The sequence below is a fragment of the Triticum urartu genome, chromosome 5 (genome assembly GCF_003073215.2).
Source record: "Triticum urartu cultivar G1812 chromosome 5, Tu2.1, whole genome shotgun sequence".
Classification (NCBI taxonomy): domain Eukaryota; kingdom Viridiplantae; phylum Streptophyta; class Magnoliopsida; order Poales; family Poaceae; genus Triticum; species Triticum urartu.
Window position 1 is genome coordinate 349,527,166 of NC_053026.1, and position 24,850 is coordinate 349,552,015.

General features: G+C 43.2%; 1 protein-coding gene across 2 annotated transcripts; it reads left to right on the forward strand.

Moving 5' to 3' along the window:
• Nucleotides 1-20,450: 20,450 nt before the first annotated feature.
• On the forward strand, nucleotides 20,451-23,829 carry LOC125555982. Of its 2 annotated transcripts, none has more exons than XM_048718786.1 (2): nucleotides 20,451-20,850; nucleotides 21,985-22,053. In XM_048718786.1, exons 1-2 carry the CDS (start codon nucleotides 20,545-20,547, stop codon nucleotides 22,009-22,011), a joined length of 333 nt encoding a protein of 110 aa, XP_048574743.1. In that variant the 5' UTR covers nucleotides 20,451-20,544; the 3' UTR covers nucleotides 22,012-22,053. The 2 variants fall into 2 exon arrangements, with proteins under 2 accessions (XP_048574743.1, XP_048574742.1); XM_048718785.1 differs by lacking the exon at nucleotides 21,985-22,053 and adding an exon at nucleotides 23,671-23,829 and having other exon boundaries at nucleotides 20,453-20,850.
• The last annotated feature ends 1,021 nt before the right edge of the window (nucleotides 23,830-24,850 follow it).

Below are 24,850 nucleotides of genomic sequence, written 5' to 3' on the forward strand. Positions count from 1 at the left end.
TAGAAGCTAAACTGAGATTGCACAAATGATGTAAAATACAACTACCTATGTTCCTAAGTACATGTATTTTTAGAGACTTCAATATGAACTACATACGGATGTATATTGAATTATAGATATAGTTTAGATTAGAATCTAGATTCACTCATTTTTCTCCTTATGTAGCCTATATTGGAATCTCTAAAAAATACTTATATTTAGGAATAGATGGTGTATAAGACCTGGGATGCAGCTAACCTCGACGGCAAACAACAACATCGCCCATTGTAGCCCTGTGTAAGTACATCGAAAGCCAATGTTAACTACAACAGGGTTAACATCCACCAAAAATAACAAATGGTAATAAAATGGCAGCATCTGTAGTTATATCTTCATTGTGAAAGAGTAGCATGGTAGCAAAGGGACGGATTAAAAATGGATACAACTGTTAATTGCAACATGCTTGACAGCATCCTAATTCATGTTTTGTAAGTTTGTAGCCATTGAAATACAACTGTTTAAAAATGAATACAACTGTTAATTGCAATAGGCTTAATGGCCATTGAAACCGACACTGATAAAAATGGTACTGGCAGAGTTAAACATCACAACGCAAGTGTTGCCAGAGCACATAATGGCCCAGTTGTCTATAAAAAGGTAAGAAAAATAGGTAAAACATGTTAGGCATGTTTACTACAACATGCTTAACACATCGACTGTACAAAACAAAGCCATTAATTGCAACTGGTATTGGTAAGATTGAACTGGTGAGTACATACTTGGTTAGTTCTAAGAGGTAGTTGCTGGGGCACTTCATCTTGGCCAGAGCCCGCCCAAAGTCAGCGGTGGAGGCGAGCTGTTCCTCCGGGTCGAAGCATGGATAAGTGCCACTGACATGTGTACCTACAGGCAACCAGTAAATGGAAGAAGTTAAACTGCAATTGCACACATGATGTGAAATATTGTAAGACATGGGATGTGGCTAATCTCGACGGCAAACAACAGCATCGGCCGTTATGACCCTGCGTAAGTACATGGACAGGCATGTTAAGTACAGCAGGGTTAGCATCCACCAAAAATAGCAAATGGGCAGCATCTCTAGTATTACATTCATTGCGGAGAGTAGCATGGTAGCAAAGGGACAGATTAAAAATGGATACAACTATTAATTGCAACAGGCTTAATAGCATCTTAAGCAATGTTTTGTAAGTTTGTAGCCATTGAAATACAACTGTTTAAAAATGGATTCAGCTGTTAATTGCAACGGGCTTAATAGCCATTGAAACCGATACTGATAAAAATGCAATTGGCAGAGTTATGCATCACAGGGCAGATGCTACCAGAGCAGAGAATGTCCCAGTTGTCTATAAAAAGGTAGGGTTTGTAGCTAAAGCATGTTAGAAATGTTTACTAGAACATGCTTAATACATCGACCGTACAGAACATAGCCATTAATTGCAACTTGTATTGGTAAGATTGAACTAGTGAGTACATACTTGGTAACTCCTGAGAGGTAGTTGTTGGGGCACTTCATCTTGGCCAGAGCCCGCCCAAAGTCAGCAGTGGAGGCAAGCTGTTCCTTCGGGTCGAAGCGTGGATCAGTGCCACTGACATGTGTACCTACAGGCAACCAGTAAATGGAAAAAGTTAAACTTCCATTGCACAAATGATGTGAAATACTGTAAGACATGGGATGCAGCTAACCTCGACGGCAAACAACAGCATCGGCCATTAAGACCCTGCGTAGGTACATGGACAGGCATGATAAGTACAACAATGTTAGCATCCACCAAACATAGCAAATAGGCAGCATCTCTAGTATATCTTCTTTGTAGAGAGTAGCATGGTAGCAAAGGGACAGATCAAAAAATGGACACAACTATTCATTCCAATAGGCTTAATAACATCCTAAGTCATGTTTTGTAAGTTTGTAGCCATTGAAATACAACCGTTCAAAAATGGATTCAACTGTTAATTGCAACATGCTTAATAGCCATTGAAACCGATGCAGATAAAAATGCAATTGGCAGAGTTAAACATTAGAAGGCAGGTGCTTCCAGAACCGAGAATGGCCGTGTTGTCTATAAAAAGGTAGGGAAAGTAGCTAAAATGTGTTAGGAATGTTTACTAGAACATACTTAATACATCGACCGTACAGAACATAGCCATTATAATTTCAACTGGTATTGGTAGGATGGAACTGGTGAGTACATACTTGGTAAGTCCTGAGAGGTAGTTGCCGGGGCACTTCATCTTGGGCAGAGCCTGCCCAAAGTCAGCGGTGGTGGAGCCGAGCTGTGCCTCCGGGTAGAAGCGTGGATCAGTTCCACTGACATATGTACCTACAGGCAACTAGTAAATGGTAGAAATTAAACTGCAATTACACAAATGATGTGAAATAGTGTAAGACATGGGATGCAGCTAACCTTGATGGCAAACAATAGCATCGGCCGTTATGACCCGGCGTAAGTACATGGACAGGCATGTTAAGTACAACAGGGTTAGCATGCATCAAAAATAGCAAATGGGCAGCATCTCTAGTATTATCTTCATTGCATACAGTAGCATGGTAGCAAAGGGACAAATTAAAAATTGATACAAATGTTAAATGCAACAGGCTTAACAACATCCTGAGGCATGTTTTGTAAGTTTGAAGCGATTGAAATACAACTGTTTAAAAATGGATTCAACTTTTAATTGCAACAGGCTTAGTAGCATTGAAATTGATATTGATAAAAATGCAATTGGTATAGTTAAACATCACAGGGCAGGTGCTACGAGAGCAGATAATGGCCCAATTGTCTATAAAAAGTTAGGGAAAGTAGGTAAAACATGTTAGGCATTTTTACTAGAAAATGCTTAATACATCGACCGTATAGAACATAGCCATTAATTGCAACTTGTATTGGCAAGATTGAACTAGTAAGTACATACTTGGTAAGTCTTGAGAGGTAGTTGCTGGGGCACTTCATCTTGGCTAGAGCCTGCCCAAAGTTAGCGGTGGAGGCGAGTTGTTCCTCCGGGACGAAGCATGGATCAGTGCCACTAACATGTGTGCCTACATGCAACCAGTAAATGGAAGAAGTTAAACTGCAATTGCACAAATGATGTGAAATACTATAAGACGTGGGATGGAGCTTACCTCGAGGGCAAACAACAACATCGGCCGTTATGACCCTGCGTAAGTACATGGACATGCATGTTAAGTACAACAGGGTTAGCATCCACCAAAAATAGCAAATGGGCAGCATCTCTAGTATATCTTCATTGTCGAGAGTAGCATCGTAGCAAAGGGACCGATTAAAAAATGGATACAACTGTTAATTCCAACAGGCTTAACAACATCCTAACTCATGTTTTGTAAGTTTGTAGCCATCGAAATACAACTGTTTAAAAATGGATTCAACTGTTAATTGCAACAAGCTTAATAGCCATTGAAACCGGTATTGATAAAAATGCAATTGGCAGAGTTAAACATCACAAGGCACGTGCTGCCCGAACAGAGAATGGCCCTGTTGTCTATAAAAAGGTAGGGAAAGTAGCTAAGACATGTTAGGCATGTTTACTAGAACATACTTAATACATCAACCGTACAGAACATAGCCATTAATTGCAACTGGTTTTGGTAGGATGGAACTGGTGAGTACATACTTGGTAAGTCGTGAGAGGTAGTTGCTGGGGCACTTCATCTTGGCCAAAGCCTGCCCAAAGTCAGCGGCGGCGGAGGCGAGCTGTTCCTCCAGGTAGAAGCGTGGATTAGTGCCACTGACATGTGTACATACAGGCAACCAGTAAATGGTAGAAGTTAAACTGCAAGTGCACAAATGATGTGAAATAGTGTAGGACATGGGATACAACTTACCTCGACGGCAAACAACAATATCGGCCGTTATGACCCTGCGTAAGTACATGGACAGGCATGTTAAGTACAACAGGGTTAGCATCCAACAAAAATAGCAAATGGGCAGCATCTCTAGTATTATCTTCATTGCGGAGAGTAGCGGCAAAGGGACAAATTAAAAATGGATACAACTGTTAATTGCAACCGGCATAACAACATCATGTTTTGTAAGTTTGTATCCATTGAAATACAATTGTTTAAAAATGGATTCAACTGTTAATTGCAACAGGCTTAATAGCATTGAAACCGATACTGATAAAAATTCAATTGGCAGAGTTAAACATCACAGGGAAGGTGCTACCCGAGTAGAGAATGGCCCAGTTCTCTATAAAAAGGTAGGGAAAGTAGCTAAAACATGTTAGGCATTTTTACTAAAACATGCTTAATACATCAAACGTACAGAACATAGCCATTAATTGCAACTTGTATTGGTAAGATTAAACTGGTGAGTACATACTTGTTAAGTCCTGAGAGTTAGTTGCTGGGGCACTTCATCCTAGCCAGAGCCCGCTCAAAGTCAGCGGTGGAGGTGAGCTGTTCCTCTGGGTCGAAGCGTGGATCAGTGCCACTGACATGTGTACCTACAGGCAACCAGTAAATGGAGGAACTGCAATTGCACAAATGATGTGAAATACTATAAGACATGGGATGGAGCTAACCTCGATGGCAAACAACAACATCGGCCGTTATGACCTTGCGTAAGTACATGGATAGGCATGTTAAGTATAACAGGGTTAGCATCCACAAAAAATAGCAAATGGGCAGCATCTCCAGTATATCTTCATTGCAGAGAGTAGCATGGTAGCAAAGGGACAAATTAAAAAATGGACACAACTATTAATTCCAACAAGCTTAACAACATCCTGAGGCATGTTTTGTAAGTTTGTAGCGATTGAAATACAACTATTTAAAAATGGATTCAACTCTTAATTGCAACATGCTTAATAGCCATTGAAATCGGTACTGATAAAAATGCAATTGGCAGAGTTTAACATCACAAGGCACGTGCTACCTGAACAGAGAATGGCCCCGTTGTCTATAAAAAGGTAGGGAAAGTAGCTAAAACGTGTTAGGCATGTTTACTAGAACATGCTTTATACATCGACCGTACAGAACATATCAATTAATTGCAACTTGTATCGGTAACATTGAAATTGTGAGTATACTTGGTAAATCCTGAAAGGTAGTTGCTGAGGCACTTCATCTTGGCCATAGTCCGCCCAAAGTCAGCGGTGGCAGAGGCGAGTTGTTCCTCCGGGTTGAAGCATGGATCAGTGCCACTGCCATGTGTACCTACAGGCAACCAGTAAATGGTAGAAGTTAAACTGAATTGCACAAATGATGTGAAATAGTGTAAGACATGGGATTCAGTTAACCTCGACGGCAAACAACATCATCGGCTGTTATGACCCTTCGTAAGTACATGGACATGCATGTTAAGTACAACAGGTTTAGCATCCACCAAAAATAGCAAATGGGTAGCATCTCTAGTATTATCTTCATTGCAGAGAGTAGCATGGTAGCAAAGGGATAGATTAAAATTGGATACAACTGTTTATTGCAACAGGCTTAACAGCATCCTAAGTAATGTTTTGTAAGTTTGTAGCCATTGAAATACAACTGTTTAAAAATGGATTCAACTATTAATTGCAACAGGCTTAATAGCATTGGAACCGATACTGATAAAAATGCAATTGGTAGAGTTAAACATCACAGGGCACGTGCTGCCAGAGCAGAGAATGGCCCAGTTGTCTATAAAAAGGTAGGGAAAGTAACTAAAACATGTTAGGCATGTTTACTAGAACATGCTTAATACATCGACTGTACAGAACATAGCCATTAATTGCATCTTGTATTGGTAAGATTGAACTGGTGAGTACATACTTGGTAAGTCCTGAGAGGTAGTTGCTGGGGCACTTCATCTTGGCCAGAGCCCACCCAAAGTCAGCGATGGAGGCGAGCTATTCCTCTGGGTCGAAGCGTGGATCAGTGCCACTGACATGTGTACCTACAGGCAACCAGTAAATGGAAAAAGTTAAACTTCAATTGCAGAAATGATGTGACATACTGTAAGACATGGGATGCAGCTAACCAGGATGACAAACAACAGCATCGGCCGTTATGAACCTGCATAAGTACCTGGAGAGGCATGTTAAGTATAACAGGGTTAGCATCCACCAAAAATAGCAAATGGGCAGCATCTCTACTATATCTTCATTGCGGAGAGTAGCATGGTAGCAAAGGGACAGATTAAAAAATGGATACAACTGTTAATGCCAACAGGCTTTACAACATCCTAAGTCATGTTTTGTAAGTTTGTAGCCATTGGAATACAATTGTTTAAAAATGGATTCAACTGTTAATTGCAAAAGCCTTAATAGCCATTGAAACCGGTACTGATAAAAATGCAATTAGCAGAGTTAAACATCACAAGGCAGGTGCTGCCAGAACAAACAATGGCCCCGTTGTCTATAAAAAGGTAGGGAAAGTAGTTAAAACATGTTAGGCATGTTTACTCGAACATGCTTAATACATCGACCGTACAGAACATAGCCATTAATTGCAACTTGTATTGGTAAGATTGAACTGGTGAGTACATACTTGGTAAGTCCTGAAAGGTAGTTGTTGAGGCACTTCATCTTGGCCAGAGCCCGCCCAAAGTCAACGGCGGCGGAGGCAAGCTGTTCCTCCTGGTTGAAGCGTGGATTAGTGCCACTGACATGTGTACCTACAGGCAACCAGTAAATGATAGAAATTAAACTGCAATTGCACAAATGATGTGAAATAGTGTAAGACATGGGATGCAGCTAACCTCGACGGCAAACAACATCATCGGACGTTATGACCTCGCGTAAGTGCATGGGCATGCATGTTAAGTACAACAGGGTTAGCATCTACCAAATAGCAAATGGGCAGCATCTCTACTATTATCTTCATTGCGGAGAGTAGCATGGTAGCAAAGGGGCAGATTAAAAATGGATACAACTGTTAATTGCAACCGGCTTAACAGCATCCTAAGTCATGTTTTGTAAGTTTGTAGCCATTGAAATACAACTGTTTAAAAATGCATTGAATTGTTAATTGCAACAGGCTTAATAGCCATTGAAACCGGTACTGATAAAAATGCAATTGGAAGATTTAAACATCAGGTGCTGCCAGAGTAGAGAATGGCCCAGTTGTCTATAAGAAGGTAGGGAAAGTAGCTAAAACATGTTAGGCATGTTTACTAGAACATGCTTAATACATCGACCGTACAGAACATAGCCTTTAATTGCAACTGGTATTGGTAAGATTGAACTGGTGAGTACATACTTGGTAAGTCCTGAAAGGTAGTTGCTGGGCACTTCATCTTGGCCAGAGCTCGCGCAAAAGTAAGCGACGGTGTACGTGAGCTGTTCCTCCGGGTCGAAGCGTGGATCAGTGCCACTGACATGTGTACCTACAGGCAACCATTAAATGGTACAAGTTAAACTGCAATTGCACAAATGATGTGAAATAGTGTAAGACATGGGATGTAGCTAACCTCGATGGCAAACAACAACATCGGCGGTTATGACCCTGCATAAGTACATGGATAGGGGCCATTTAAGAAATCAGGCCGGGGCCGTGATAGAGATTGGTGGGTTACCTGACTAGATCCGAGCAGAACGTAGACGTGGTTGAAGCTGTGGTTGCGGCGGCGGTGGTTTGAGCTGTCGGTAGGGGGGAGATACTGAGGAAATTTGATGGGTGGGGATGTGGTTGGCGGAATAAATTCTGAATTTGTGCGCCTAATGAAAATTTCACTGTGAAACTTGAAACTTGGGCAGGGGAAACACACAATGCAGACGAAACGCGTATAATACTCGTGTGCGAGAAACAGAAAATTGGCAGATCCTGTCTCCAAAAAAATGTAGACGTGTAGTTGATTTTTTCGGTCAATGGTATGCCTGGTTTATTAGGAAACATCGCACAGGTAACTGACTTATGGATCAATAATGCAGTAAACGCACATGGGTACGACATAGAAACCGTGTGTTTTGTGATCTTCTAATGATTAATGCAAAAAAACGCACATGGGCACACATGCTAATCAACACTCAATGCCCTCAAAGGTTGCTCTTATTTACATTGTATGTTAATACTACAAACTTAAAGTACTACAGGTAATTTTCTCTAATCAACACATGCTAATCAACACTCAATGCCGCTTAAACGGCGGCGGTGATGAACTTGGCGCGGTGAGATGCCATTGCTTCCTTACCATGTGTGCCGTCGCAGGCAGCGAGGAACGCGGCCCAGCGGGATGACATCGCTTCCTTACCAGTTACTGTGCGTCACGGTGCCATGACGCTTGGAGAGAGCTTTGGGGCGGAGGGGCTGGGTAGCTGTATAGTGCGATGGTATTTAAGAGCTAAACGACAAATGACAAAGGAAATTTGGCTTCCCTTATAATTTTCCTCATTCATTATCGCACACGGTTCATCTCTGTCGCTTCCATGAACAGTGTGCATTGAGCCTATTGTGTGTTGCGTTATGACTGGTCGGAACCCCAGCCACGCGGATCGCGCGTGTGCACCGCAGGATGCACCGTGATCGAATGGAAATCCACGTCCCTCACATCACACCCGTGCAGGTGTAGCTGGATTGGATTTATATGCGCTAAATGCCTTGAAAATGCACATAATCCCCTAAATATGGTAAACGAGGCTGAAAAATGCCAAATTTGAACATGGTGATTTGCAAGGTGTATGTTCGTCGTAGAAAGAAAACTCTAGGGCAAAGGATGAAGAAAATTTGGATTCCCCTTCAATCTTGGTGATTTCCCTCTTGAAAGCATGGAACTTCCTCGGTGATGGTTCGATTTATGAAGGGAGTGCATGACGACATAAGCCAAACCTTCTCAAATTTTTACCAGGGCATGGTGAGTTCATACCATGGCACCATGCCAGGCATCATGTTTTTCAAGCATATATTTCATTTTTTCTCTAGTTGTAAACCCAATAAACAAATCTTTGTGGTTGACTCTTGCCACACATTTCATTGAAATACCTGTCCATTCCTTGTAAAAGGCATGCGAATTTACTAAATGGCATGAGCATGGTTTTCTAGGCCGTTCTTGTGCACCCTTTCGTGCATCGATTGTTTGAACTTGAATTATGTGCATTCATGCCTAGAAGATGCACATAATCCCCTAAATATGGTAAATCAACCTGGAAAAGTGCCAAATTTCAACACGATGATTTGCAGGGTGTATGTTCATCGTAGAAAAAAACTCATGGACAATGGACAAAGGAAATTTGGATCCCCCTTCAATCCTCGTGATTTCCCCCTCGAAATCATGAAACTTCCTCGGTAATGGTTCGATTTATGAAGCACGTGCATGACGACATAAGGAAAACATTCTCAAATTTTTACCAAGGCATGGTGAGGCCATACCATGGCACCATGCCAGGCGTCATGTTTTCCAAGCATGTATTTCATTTTTGTATAGTTGTTAACCCAATAACGACGCGTTTATGGTTGACTATTGCCACACATTTCCTTGAAATATCTGCCCATTCCTTGTAAAAGGCATGAGAATGTACTAAATAGCACATGCATGGTTTTCCAGACTGTTCTTGTGCACTATTGCATGCACCGATTGTTCGAATTTGAATATTATGCATTAATGCCTAGAAAATGCAAATAATCCCCTAAATATGGTAAATGAGCCCGGAAAAATGTCAAATTTGAACACGTTGCATTTGAGGCGGTATGTTGGTCACTGAAAAAACTGGATGACAAACTAGGACCGAAATTTGGATTCCCCTTCAATCTTGGTGATTTCCCTCTCGAAAGCATGGAACTTCCTCGGTGATGGTTCGATTTATGAAGGGTGTGCATGACGACATAAATCAAACCTTCTCAGCTTTTAACCAGGCATAGTGAGGCCATACCATAGCACCATGCCAGGCGTCATGTTTTTCAAGCACATATTTCATTTTTCTATAGTTGATAACCCAGTAAATGACGCATTTGTGGTTGACTATTTCCACACATTCCCTTGGAATCTCTGCCCATTCCTTGTAAAAGGCTTGAGTATTTACTAAATACCACGAGTATGGTTTTTCCAGACCGTTCTTGTGCACCTTTTCATGCACTGATTATTTGAATTTGAATTGTGTGGATTAATGCCTAGAAAATGCACATAATCCCCTAATATGGTACATGAGCCCGGAAAAATGCCAAATTTGAACACTTTGCATTCGAGGGGGTATGTTGATTGTAGAAAAAACTTAATGACAAGCTATGGAGGAAATTTGGATTCCCGACCCCTTCAATCTTGCTGATTTCCCCCTCGAAACCATGAAATTTCCTCGGTGATGTTTGATTTATGAATGGAGTGCATGACGACATAAGACAAACATTCTCAAATTTTTACCAGGTCATGGTGATGCCATACCATGGCACCACACCAGGCGTCATGTTTTCCAAGCATGTATTTCATTTTTGTATAGTACCCAGTAAACACATTTCCTTGAAATATCTGTCCATTCCTTGTAATAGGCACGAGAATTTACTAAATAGCACGATCATGGTTTTCCAGACCGTTCTCGTGCACCTTTTCAAGCACCGATTGTTTGAACTTAAATTATGTGCATTAATGCCTAGAAAATGCACATAATCCCCTAAATATTTTAAATGAACCCGAAAAAGTGCGAAATTTGAACACAGTGATTAGCAGGGTTTATGTTCATCGTATAAGAAAACTCATGGACAAAAGATAAAGGAAATTTGGATTCCCATTCAATCTCGGTGATTTACTATCGCACACGATTCATCTCTGTCGCCTCTGCGAACCATGTGTGTTCACTCACACATTCAAAAGGAAAAAGAAAATCCTCGCCCACTTCGTCCCCACCCACTCGATGCGGACTCCTCCATAACTTTGCACCTCCTCAACATCTATCGTGGCGGCCACCCTAAGCTCGACGGCTGTTGTCGGCGGGTGGAGGTCGTGCTCCAAACAACACAGAATTTTGCCCCCATCGCTGCCCGCCACCTATCTGCAGCGACATTCTAGACTCTGGCCGACTAGGGTTTTCTGCTGGATTGGGCCGGAGATTTTTCTCATGGAGAAGGTAAACTTAGCGAAATATTCACTCATCTCTTATCGTAGTCCGTCCGTCGCTATTAATCAACCGGCGGAAATCGCCGTGGAATCATTTTTGTTCTAGCTGATTCGTGGGTGTTCATTCATGCGTCCACAGTGAGAGCAAAAATTGGGCAAGTGTGGTCGCGGCCAGTCGGAAACGAAGTTCTATCTCACATTCTGTATGACTTCAGGAAGCGCTCGGCATGTTCAATCTCAACCTACCACGGTCGGCATGGCCTAAATTTGTGAACTTATACCGTCTATTGCTACATTATCTATATATTTGCATCAAATCTTTGTTACATTATCTATTTTTAATTATATATTTTTGTACTTTGCTTTCATCTATATATTGATCTATTCTATCAGTTACTCCCATATTTGCATCTTGCTCTGTCATTTCAATATATCTAATTTACGATCTTAATTTTCATTTCAAGCAGTACATCCCTTGCTTTGCAAGAACAGGAGTAGAAGAAAATCTTAGGATTTACTTTGTTGATGACTCCCAGGATGTCATATTGACAATGCAGCATGGATTTACAATGACGGTTAGCGTAAAACTTGATAAAGATGTTCACTCCTATTTTAATGCGGACCTTTGGAGAAAAATGTGTTATGAACTGAAAGCTGGCAATAAAATTCTAGTGCGTGCACCATAGCCTGGTATGATTAGCATGGATGTTTACTTCGCCAACGTCATCAGCCGATCAAGGTCTAATTGAGGTTAGTGTGCTTTAAACTTTCTCCATGTTGTCATATTACTTAGCAAAATCGGGGTATTTATTCTGACTAATTGATCACTATTTAAGCAACCAATTGTAATTTCATTTTCCAACTCCGTTACTAGGTAGTAAACAATTCTATTTACCAATTTATGGGCACTATATATATTCTTCTTCCATGTTCTGAATAAATAATACCTTTTAAGCAAGATATGTTGGATGCATAGTGAACAATCTGTATGTTACTAAGGTACCAAATTTCACTGGAAGGACTTGAAGCATGTCATAAACTTTGTTGATAATCTGACAAAGATGGCACATCGTATGAACGCTGGATTTTGGATGGGATTAATTATAACTATGGTGTACACATTGAACAAGACCAATCGTGTGCACAAAACACTGGTAAAAAGTCTTATTTTAATGTTGATGCTCATAAACATATGTATCTTCAACGATATGTTACAATTGGTTTTTATTCTACATTTCAACAAAAATTGCCTGATGTAGCAGTTCCTGGATCGATTTCCCAGCGTGGTCGAATTACACTTGTGCCTGCTAATAATGCCAAAGTGATTGCAAGGTACTGCATTTCCCACAGAAATGGAACCATTCAAATTAACAAGTTCTCGCTTGTCGTGGCAATGCATCCATATTGGAAAATTGCAGACACTGTTCTACTCATGCTCTACCAAGGCACATGAGGGCTCTTCCTTTTCATTGATGAGATGCCGAGTCGCCGTGATCAAGCTGCTTCTAGCAGATAGTTGTGGTTGTTGGCCCTCGGCCTCTTAAAATGTGCTAGCTGTTACTATGTTAAGTATGTAGATATGGACCATATGGTTGTCAAAACCGTGTTACGAGGATCCTCCTTTTGTCAAACAGTGTAACCACTATATATATGTTACTCAAATGTTGTTACCCAAGTTCTTAAATTTTCATGGAAAGTATTAGTATCGTACACAGTTCATTGAGTTTAAGCGCGTGGCCGATGTCTAGAAGGCATTTGCATATTAACTGTCCATATTACAAATTCACACACATGTTAACACAAGGAAATGTATGTGTAACTTGCTAATCATCGCACATGAGTACTCGCAGACACATTGTGTGCGATAATCCTAGCCACCGCAAGCAACGAGTTTGCAATTTTCAAAGTTTTTTGTACACACAGAATCGCACACGAACTAACTATATTAACCGTCGGTGTTGTAATTTCTCATCGCAAACAGTTCATCTGAGTTGGCTGTTTGCCACATATCCCACACATCTTGTTTACACGACTCATTTGAGTTCTTTTGGCTCATCGCAAATAGTTCATCCATGTGAACTGTATGCCGCATATCACACACATCTTGTTAAGTTGAACCGTTTCTGTTATGTTCCCTAATTGAAAATAGTTCGTCCGAGTGAACCGTATGTCGTAGATCACACACACCTAGATCTGGCTAGCCATTTCTATTGCACTCCCTAATAGCAAACAGTTCATCGGAGCGGACTGTATGCCGTATATCGCACACACATTGATATGGCTGCCCGTTTCTGTTGTTCTGCCTCATCGCAAATAGTTCGAATGGATTAATCGGGTGCCCTGCATCGCACACGCAACTAAAATCTGAACCGTGTTTGATGGCTTCGCCATCAAAAATGTTTTGCACCTTTTTATGGTTTTTACACCACCATTTGCGATTAATGCATCGCACAAATTTTCATCAAAGGGTCTCTGATCGTAGTGTCGCGTTAGCAGCATCCTGCAGTAGTGGATCATCAAAAGAAACCAAGGTGGGATGTGAGGCATCACTAGAAGTTTGTTGTATCAGACTTGACCATGACACTGTGCTTAATAGAGAAGTGGTTGGAGCCAAATTTGATGTCTGGGAGGTTTAGCATAGGAAGGACTATGATCCTGGGGGTTTTGGAAGGAAATGGATCAAAATTCAACATAGTTGCTTTGCAATTACCATTTTTGTCCAGAAACTAGCTTAAGAAGGGGCACTCGCATGGAGTTGCCACTTGAGCTAAAATTTGGCAGGGCCTAATGATATGGACATAAGAATATGTTGTAAAAACTTCATACCATTTGGACTTGCCAAAATGGTACTTCCTTCACAGACATCCTCTCTGTCCAGAATATTGGGATAATTTTGGAGAGAAAATGGCTTGTTGAAATAATCCCAAATTTGGTGGAGAGAAGTTATACTAGTAGGATCATGATCTAGTTATTTTTCAGAATTAGTGAAGTAATATAAATTATACTTGCTTCACACCCTGAAAATATTAATAGAATCAAAGATTTAAAGGTGTGCTCACATAATTGACTGGATGGGGCTAAAAATTGGAGGAGTGTTATGATATGAGCACTTGAAGAGGCATCCAAAATTTCAATTCATTTGGATAACCCTAGCTAGTACTTCCTTCACAAAGCCTCTATCTGAACAAAAACTTTGAAAAATCACTGAGGAAGATTCACTACGCAAATGGAGTTGAATTTTGGCACGACGCAATTATATGGACAGGAAAGGATGCCCAAAAAGTTTTGGATCAATTAAGAAAAGATAAATGACACTTCCTTCACAAAGTGCCATTCAGGGAGAGTAGGAAAAGGAATATTAATGGATTATTTTTGAACTAGGAAAGGAAGGTTTTTGACATATTTGTGGAATATATGACCCAAACACTTTCTGAAAATTATTTGGGAATTTTGGGAGTGACAGAAATATAGGCTGCTTCACAACCTAGGGTAAACAAGACTATTCCTTTATTAGAAAAGGGAATATTCATGAGAAAAAGAATTTTAGGGTTGGGCTAGCTAGAATAGAAATGACGTGGTCTTGGGAAATATTTTGATAATGATGAGCCACTCCAGAGAAGAAATGATGATGATCTCCCAGGTTTCAAGTCCACAGATCCACTCTGAAAGAAAATTAGGGCAAAACCATGGAAATCAAAGGAAAAAGAAAAAGGGCCAAAAACCATGGTGTTACATGATCTTGGAGGATAGGAGCTTGCTCTTGGACCGGAGGTTCATTAGCTTGTCGCTGTAGTTGGTCACGTTCATGTAGGCGTGCTTGTAACCCATTGTCGTGAAATGGATTTTGTGGAGCTTGATGAACTTCATGGTCTTGGGGAAGCTGTGGACGAGCTCTTGGAGGACATGCATCTGAAGAATAGTGTGAAGAATGATGACTTGAGTGGCTCCGTCTTGAATAGGACAAAGAGGTAGACGAGCGGTTGACTATCATGGCTCGTATGTCCTCCTGGAGAGATGCCATTGATGTGTCGAAGTAGTCTCTTGTACGTTGCTCTGATTGTCGCAAGTCTGTAGCGAGTAGGTTGATGTGGTCGCCAAATGCTTCATTCTCTTGATGCAAAGCTCTTTGTGCGCTGATACATCTCTGTCGTATCTACTTTTCCTAACGCTTTTCCTCTTGTTTTGGACTCTAATTTGCATGATTTGAATGAAACTAACCCGGACTGGCGTTATTTTCAGTAGAACTACCATGATGTTGTTTTTGTATAAAAATAAAAGTTTTCGGAATGGAATGAAACTTTTTGGAAAATTATTTCAGAATAAAATAAAAATATTGGTGCCAAGAACCATCGGAGGGTGGCCCCTGGGTCAGCACAACTCACCAGGGCGCCCCCCCTTGTGGCCCTGCAGACCCTTGATCCCGACTACATAAATACCTATATTTCCAGAAAAAATCAAGGAGGAAGAATTATCTCGTTTCACGATACAGAGCCGCCACCACCTCCTATTCTTCATCGAGAGGCCAGTTCTAGAGTCCGTTTTGGGCTCCGGAGAGGGGGATCTTCGATCTTCGTCATCACCAACCCTCCTTCATCGCCAATTAAAAGGAGGAGTTCATGTATTCACTATGTGTTAATGCTTTGTTCTGGTTCTTTATTAAAAGGAGGCCTTAATATCCACTGGTACGCGTCGGTGCTATATAAACGGTTTTTAACCCCTTTCCGCGATGGCATTAGAAATCGTCGCCTAGTGAGTGACGGTGATAGGGGGCCCTTCCCACATGACCCAGAAATCGTAGGGGATATGCCCTCTTGGCACACACGCTCGGCAAAATGAGTTCGTGTGCAACTGGCAAGCGCTCAAATACGGAAATACGTATAGTAGAGCTAAAAAATACAATTACACAGGCGAAATTGTTTCCGGTCGCAAGTACATCCCACACAGGTAGTCCCCGCTAAACGTTTCCGTTCGTATGTACATCCCACGCAGTAGCTCCAAGGAAAACGTTTCTGTTCACAGGTACATCACACACAATTTTTCCCGTTAAATCATCTGTTATAGTGTTGCCATTGCAAACGATATTAACAATTTTATCGTTTGCATTATTGAATGCATCACACACCGTCTGTAGAAGAAACTATGTGGTAAAGACTATCCATCACACATAGTTTCTATGTGGTAAACGTTTGCACAAGGTGGCCTAACGCAAACAGTTTTCAATAGAAAGTCGTGTGTGATTGTTCATTGATCCAACATGGTTTATTCCTAGAAACTGTGTGCGTTGCCTGAGGTCATCGCCCACAGTATTTTTTCAATAACCGTTTGCAATAGCAAAATCCAATTAGTAGGCTAATTTCCCTATTATTAATAATCCATTTATTAATATAATTGACATTCATATTAACCACATAATATATTTCATTTCCATATTAAGGAAGCAAAATTTCATAATTGAAATACATCAGAGTACAACATGATATAGCTTCGGCACTCAGCTACCCCATTACACAACTGCACCAGCACCAAGTTTCACATGCAACATGTAGAACCTTTCAAAACTAGCATCATAGACGATATATAGACAGATGCATCTCATCTGGAAAACTGCTGAAGCGGAAGGCGAATATTGATCCTTCATTCATGTTGATGGTCTTTGCAACTTTAGGCCAGTGCCTGTGGATGATTGATCGTCCGTCCTTTGTCCTCTTTAGAAACACTTCAATATTGAACCGTGGGTGTCGTATGAAAACCTTCCTCGCCTCCTGACCATAGAGGTGGTTTGATAGGTAATCATCAGTGAACTGCTTTGGAAAGGCCTGAAAACAAGGATGTGCATAAATATCTTCTCTATATTGGAAATGGGGCGAAGGAATAAAAAAGGCAAGGTATAATAGTTAGTACCATCTTGTAGTGAACTCTTCTTCATTGTGCAGACAAAGATCTTATTGTTTTTTGTCCCTAATTTCATTATCCTAACAATCTTTCTGAGTTTCTTGACTTGATTGATATTCATGGACAACTCATTTCCCCATATGCAAAAAGGGTCGAACAGTGGGTCAAAACCTGTGACAGCAGGACCTACATGTGCAAGACAAAATTGTTAAAAACCTAAATATTATAATGGTTCCTGCAATTGCACAATAATGTGCTATTAGACAACGGACCATGCACGTGCAGTTAACTAAACACCACAACAAATGAACCAAACATTAACTGAGCACCACATTGCACAATATAACATACTCCTAATAGAAGATCACACAGTTAACCAAACCAAGCATGCTTAACAACTTGGAAATATAGCAATTGTATTTTTCCCTCATGTATTTAGTACATCCAAATTCGATTTATTTCTCACATGGTATATAATAACAGAATGCAGCCACAACAATTGAACATTGCATTGCAGAATTGAACCAAACAGTTAACTAAACACCACAACAAATGAATGAAACATTAACTGAGCACCACATTGCACAATATAACATACTCCTAATAGAAGATCAGACATGTAACCAAACCAAGCATGCTTAACAACTTGGAAATATAGCAATTGTATTTGTTTCTCATGTATTTAGTACATCCAAATTCGATTTATTTCTCACATGGTATGCAATAACAGAGTGCACCCACAACAATTGAACATTGCATTGCAGAATTGAACCAAACAGTTAACTAAACACCACAACAAATGAACCAAACATTAACTGAGCACCACATTGCACAATATAACATACTCCTAACAGAAGATCGGACAGTTAACCAAACCAAGCATGCTAGACAACTTGGAAAATTGCACCATGAAGAATTGAACATCACATTTGCAGAATTGAACCAAACAGTTAACTGAACACCACATTACACGACATATAGAACATATACTCTAGAGCAGAAGACTGCATGGTAAAAGTAGATTGCACAATTCACTAGAATTTGTTAAGGAAAGGCAGTAGCTAGCAATCTGAACATGGGTCCTTATAGTGAGCTAATAAGACAAGCTACTCCTCATTGTCGGAGATATCGATGACGATTGGCTCCTTGGACATGGAAGAGGGCGAGGCATCCACTTCGTGGGTGCCCTCGTTGTAGTGGTGAGTTGCCTGAGTCACTCTGGGCACCAACCTGCTGGCTCTCGAGATGAGGTAAGCACGTGCACGCTGAGAAAACACCTCGTAGTCTTCGTCGAAGGCACCGATGGTGGCCTCGAGAAAATGCCATGAACTGTCGTTTAAAGCAGCCAACCGTGCTGCGGCGTCGGCGCGTGAGGCATCGACGGTGGCCTCGACGGCGAGGTGCTCCTCCAATATCTGGGGGTCGGCACGAATGGCAGCCATCGCGACCTCATCTGCGCATGCGACCATGATTTTCTTCTCCGCTGCCAAATGCTCCTTGAGATCCTGGCTATAGTGTGTGCACCATGGCTTAGGGCGGCGCTTATTTGGTGGAGGGGTCGGTGATTTGGGTGGAAGGTGTCACGCTCGCACCGGAGGCCGGTGCATGTGGGATGTGGAAGGAGGAGGATGTGGGTCGGGTGTGGATTACCTGCCTGGATAGGCGAGGCCGAGCAGCGTGAAGGAGGGTCGCTGGCGAGGAGGCGGCACTGCAAGCAAGGAGTGAAGGTTTCAACTTGTAAAGGAAGGTGAAAACAAGGGAAATGTGGCTTTTGGTAAGGGGGAGGGGGCGGGGAAGTAGATATTTCTGCGGAAGCCGAAAATTTGGAATCGCTTCAGCGAAAAAACTGGCACGCAAAGTGTTATCAGACATGGTCCTTTATTCAGAACTGTGTATGATATGTGAGCATCACAAACGATTCAGATAGCTTAACCTATGTGTGATGAGTTTGAACGTCAAAATTTTTGGTTCGAATTTCTATGGTTACAGTGGCCATCCACGTCATTGCATAATTTGGGTACACAAAGGAGACTACAGCACACCCACACTTCTTAATCAAGCAAGTTTAGCAATTAAAAAGAGCTAGCTGACCTAAACATTACTCTAACAAATTAAATACTGAAGCTCTTAATTAAACAAAACAAAGAGTACTACTACGGCTGGTGCTAGTCCATCTCCGCTGTCGCCTCCATGTCGAGCTCGTGTCCGACGGTCTCCTGGGGAAGGGGCTCCATGGCATCCATCGCACCATGCTCAGCAAGCATCTCACCATCCACCTCTTTAGAAAAGGCCGCCACGAGCTGGGCGTGGGCGGCCGCGATCTGGGCTTGGACGGACTCCATCGTTGCAAGGTATACGGCGGAGGAACGGACGGCTTCTCGAACGCTCTCGGCGATTGCCAGCTCTTCGGCCGTGGGTTGCCGACCGTTGTCGGAGAAGCTTCATTCGATTTGTGCGGTAACCTCCAGGAATGAGCGTGGGCGTCCTCGACATGGTCGTGGGCGGCCTCCATCAGGGCTAAGGCCACCATTGCGGAATGGAAAGCTGTTGTGCCGCTCTCGCCAGTTGCTATCCCCGAGGCAGATGTTGCCGCCGCCACCTGAGAAGCAACATCGGCCGTTTGGGCTGCCTTGGCTGCCCGGTCGCAGATTGCGGCCGCACTCATGCACCTTGTTAGCACACGCATGGTGGCTGCAGCCGCGCTCTTGCCGGAGTGGGCCACCGAAGTTGCCCTCACGACACGGGTCCACGTGCCCATCTTTCACCGGTGACGATTGGGCAGTGAAATGATATTTGGGGAGCGAGCTACTGTGCTTGAGACGCTGGCTGTGGACTGTAGCTGACGCACCTTCTCGCGTAAGTCATAGGCGTACTATATGCCGACAGTGCTCCGGGATATTTTGTGCTGCATCTCACATGGTTGGTGACAATAAACTGTGTGCGATCTACTTAATTTTTCATCTTGATTTGAATTACATACTGGGGTCACAGCGGCAATGGATGGTGTTTGAATTGCTAGACCTTTTATCTGAAGTGAACATGTGTAACGCCCTGATAATTAAAGCTATAGTAAATTCTGCTAATGATGCCTTGTCACCATATTTTCCTAAGCCAAACTGCCTATCGATAAAAAATCAAAGTCAAATTCAAATTTAAATTTGAAAGTCAATTTATTACTTCTTCAAACACTAAAACAAAAATGTGTATAATATGATCTAAAATCTCCAAGCATTGGTAAAAATAAAATCAACTCCATTGGATGCCCAAATTGCCCCTGAGAATTATTTTAGTGGACCAGTAGCATTAAATTAAGCCTTTTAAATTAAATAAATATTTATACTATTCAAAATAAATTGAGGCTTGTTGTGCTAGCTGAAAACATTGCGTAGTATTTATATGATAAATATTAAGTTCAACTAAAATCATTTGATATTTAATTAAATTGCCAAACTGAGAGGGAATAAAGGAACAATGTAAGAAAAATAAGAATTAGAGTAAATCTCCTCTGCACTAGGCCTAGCGATCACTGTTCCAGGCCCAGCCCAGCTAAACGGCCTTTCCTCCTCTCGTAGGAGATAGGCAGAGGCCATGGCGTGGCTGCCATCCACGGCCACCACGGCCGGATTGCCGATGCCTGGCGCTACAGAGCGCCTTGGAGAGGATAAGGAGGACGTCCCCGATGTCGTGGACAAACCCTAGCTGCTTTTCCACTTCCCCTCGCTCGCTCTCCCCTCCACAACACGCGCCCGACACGCCGTCGCCGCCTCTCGTTGATCCCGCGGCCACTGGCCTCCCCTCGTCGCGCCAAGAGGTCCAGGAGAACCGTCGTGGTCTACTTCGTCTACCCCGAGCACTGAATCGAGCAAGGAAGGTCCGTACACTCGCCATCGACCTCGTCTTCCACGCGTGCATCGCCGGCGTCCGGCGTCGATTGCCGCCGCTCCGGTCCACCTCCGGCCTCCCCGACCTCGCCTTCGTGCTCACTGTGAGCTCCTCCCTTGATTCCCCTGTTTTGCCCCGTCGATCCGTTGCCGTATGTTGCCTGCGCTCGTTGAGGCCGCCATGGCCGAAGCATCGCGTCCGCGCACGCACCCGCATGCCCCTGCCGCCTATGTACGCCTGTGCCCGCTGTCGCATGTCTGCTGCAGCCCGCGCCCTCGTTCGCCCCTGGCTGTGTCCATCCGCACGTGCGTGCATCGGCCGCACCCTGGCCGAGCGCCCGCGCCGCTCGCGGCTCCCGCGCTCGCCCTGCTACTTCTTGCTGCTGCTGCGCTGCCATTGCTGCTCGGCTACTGCCGCTACTACTTGCTATCGTGCTGCCCTGCTCCCACTAACTGCTGCTGGATTGCACTGCTGCTGCTAGGTACTTCTACAGCCGGTTGCTGCTGCTACAGGCCAGGGCCATAGCCATGGCCGAGTGTGTTGTGTGGTGTGCGTGCGTGTATTCTGGGTATGAGGCCGGCCCTATCCATATTAGTTAGTACTAATTAGATTAGTTTAGGGCTGCTACTTTTTATGTTAAATAGCCTGATGTGTTTGTGACAGGTGGTCCCTCACACTAAATACCCCCCTTTAGTTAAAATAGTAGTCAATGACAAGTAGGCCCCACGGCCACTATTCACACTTTGACCAGGTCAAACATTGACTATGGACTTGCTGACTGTGTATGCTGACTCAGCCACTGGACCCCACCTGTCATTCTAATAGGCTAGCTGTGTGTGTATAAAAAGTAGTACACTGTTTAAATTCGAATTTTTAGATATATTCCAAAAATCCAGAAAATGTTTTAAAACTTTGAAAATTCATAGAAAAATAAACCGTATCTCAGATGAAAAAGTTTTGTACATGAAAGTTGCTTAGAACGATGAGACGAATCCAAATACGCGGTCCGTTCATCTTTCACATGTCCCTAGCATACTGAACATGGAACCTTCCCCTCTCTTTTCATCTACCCGGAAAACGCCAGACGTCGGGAAAACCCCTCCGGATGTTTCCCTCTCCGTTTGCAATGTCTAGCATTGCGTTAGTTCACACCCGGTACATCATATCGCCATGTTATGCTTTGTGATTCTATGTTTGATTTATATTTATTGTTTCTTCGCCCTCTTCTTTTCGGTAGACCCCGAGACTGATGCTGCCCCTGTGATCGACTACGTCGACGACGACCCCTCCTTGCCAGAACAACCAGGCAAGCCCCCCTTTGATCATCCCGATATCGCCCATTCCATTCTCTCATGCTTGCATTAGATTTTGCTACTGTTATTGTTTGCTCCTATTCTGATGCATAGCCTGCTTTTGTAACCTACTTATTGTTACTTACCTGCTTATCCTAAACTGCTTAGTATAAGTTGGTTAGTGATCCACCAGTGAACCCCACCTTGTCCTTGTTGCCCCTGCTTCATCATCGAAGACCCGTTCAACGGGATTGAAGACCAGGCCCCGACACCACACATCACTTTCCCCTTAGTTGCTCGACACTACTGGGATATTATCAAGTGCCGAGGGTGAGACCTCTTCAGCACTTCTGATGTTAACCCTGTAGTGTAGTCATTCGGTCGTGGTCATCGAGGGTCATATCCTCCTTAACCACTTCCGATACGACTCTGTTGTGCAACCCCTCAAGTGTGAATCTCAGGGGTGATTCCTCTTACATTCACCTTGATGATTACATCGAGTGGAATTCACCGGGGGTGATTCCTCGGGTTTTCTCCTTGATGTTTGGACACACAGTTACTATGGTTTCTATGACTTTACACTGAACCATTTTACTAAAGACGGGTCGGCCCAGAGGGGTACCCGCGCGAGCTTAATTGCGAGTGATGTGGAGACGGGTTGACCTGGAGGGTGCCCGCGAGATAATTACGAGGCGTGGCTGGGCATTCCTAGCCCTTGCCGCAAGTCCTCGAGACGGGGCAACGGGGTCACATCTTTCGTGAGTCTTTGCTTGTTACCGCGCGTTCCTAATCCACTACGATTTGGATATTTGATCCGAGGGGCCTCTGGCCTGATAGCACTAACCATCATGTGGGCATAGTATGGGCATTCTGCGTCGTATACATCAGCCGAAGCTTAATAGACGTCAGTGACTGAGCGGCGCGCGCCGGGTTGGACTGCGTAAGCCCCTGCCTTGTTGAAGGAGGTAGCTAGGTCTGCTCACCGGCCGCCCACGCAACGTGCAGGAGTTCCCGGGGAGATGGCCCATGACCCCTGGGGGCATAGGTTTAGTCCAGCGTGCTGACCTCTCTATTAAGCCTAGGTCGGGTTGCGGCGTATTGTTTAGCTGAGGCCGGGCATGACCCAGGAAATTGTGTCCGGCCGGAGTTAATCGAGCGTGGTGGGTAAGTTGGTGCACCCCTGCAGGGAAGAAAACATCTATCGATAGCCTGTCGTACGGTAACGGACACTTGGAGTTGTATCCCGATCGGTACAACTAGAACTGGATACTTGAGATGAGACTTGGATATGAGATGATAACTGGATAGTATGGCTCTGGGATTGCTTTCTCGCAGGGAGTCGAGAAAGGATCTCTGGCCGAGGTTGATAACACTTCTACTACTTTACTTTATGCTACTCTACTCCTTCCTGTTGCTGCAAGATGGTGGTTTCCAGAAGATGCTAGTCTTCGATAGGCTAGGCTTTCCCCTTCCCTTCTGGCATTCTGCAGTTTAGTCCACAGATACAACCCATTCCTTTGATACAGATGCATACTTAGTTTAGATCTGATGTAAGTCTTGCGAGTACTTTGGATGAGTACTCACGGTTGCTTTGCTACTTCTTTTCCCCCATACCCGATTTTTGCGACCAGATGACGGAGCCCAGGAGTCAGACGACGCCACTGACGACTACTACTACCCGGAGGATGCCTACTACTACGTGACGACTGCTGACGACTTGGAGTAGTTAGGAGGCTCCCAGGCAGGAGGCCTTGCCTTTTCGATCATTGTTGCATTTGTGCTAGCCTTCTTAAGGCAATGTTGTTTAACTCATGTCTGTACTTAGATATTGTTGCTTCCGCTGACTCTTGTGTATTCGAGCCCTCGAGGCCCCTGGCTTGTAATATAAAGCTTGTATTATTTTAATTTGTGTCTAGAGTTGTGTTGTGATATCCTCCCGTGAGTCCTTGATCTTGATCGTACACATTTGCGTGTATGATTAGTGTACGATTGAATCGAGGGCGTCACAAGTTGGTATTAGAGCCGACTACCTGTAGGTAGCCCCCTTTCCAACTCTTTGGCCGAAGTTGAGTCTAGTCACTGAAAAACTTTTACTAACATTGGCTGTGTGTCTTATGGACCCATGTCGTCATTGGGTGGTATTAGGATCTTTTACTCCTCGTCTATACTCTGGGGCTCTAATCTCTCTTCCCTTCGGGTTAAACATTTTACTAACTCTGACATTAGGTTCTCGTACTCACTTCCTCCCGGAGAGCCCCGACATTATCGATGATCTCTTGCTTCGCCAGAAGATTCTACGGATACTCCTCAATGTTTCCCGAGACCCTATGCCCACTGCTTTGCATATCCTTACCACCGATAAGTCCCCATGGATAACATCCTTGCCATTTGTACCTTCATCCCCAGTTGCTCTTGTTGTTACAAGTTACCCCTAACACTCTCCGTTGTTCCGAGAATCCTTTGTGCCTTATGCTTTGCAGCTTCCTTTTGCACTATGGATAATTCACTTACACGGGGTCCGTTCCTCTTCAGTTGTTCGCGTGCTTTACAAAATACTTTGAAATGCTATCTGATCTCCCAAAAATCCTCCGCATCCTTTTACTTTTGATTCACCTTGCCTGCTTGTATTATGGTTAATTCCATATGTCTAGCGATATTTATTAAAATCCTTTGTGATTGTCATTTTGTTCCTATGAATTCAACGTATGTGCGACTACTCGCAATCATCTATTGATCCATAGGAATTTTCTTTCCGGCTCAGACATCATTCCGGATATGAGCTGGTTCTTGCCCAATCGAGATTCGATCGGT

Coding starts and splice junctions, on each gene's coding strand:
- LOC125555982 (XM_048718785.1), top strand. CDS start 20,545: ATGTCGTGGACAAACCCTAGCTGCTTTTCCACTTCCCCTCGCTCGCTC. Junction 20,851..23,670: donor ACCTCGCCTTCGTGCTCACT/GTGAGCTCCTCC, acceptor TTTTGCGACCAG/ATGACGGAGCCCAGGAGTCA.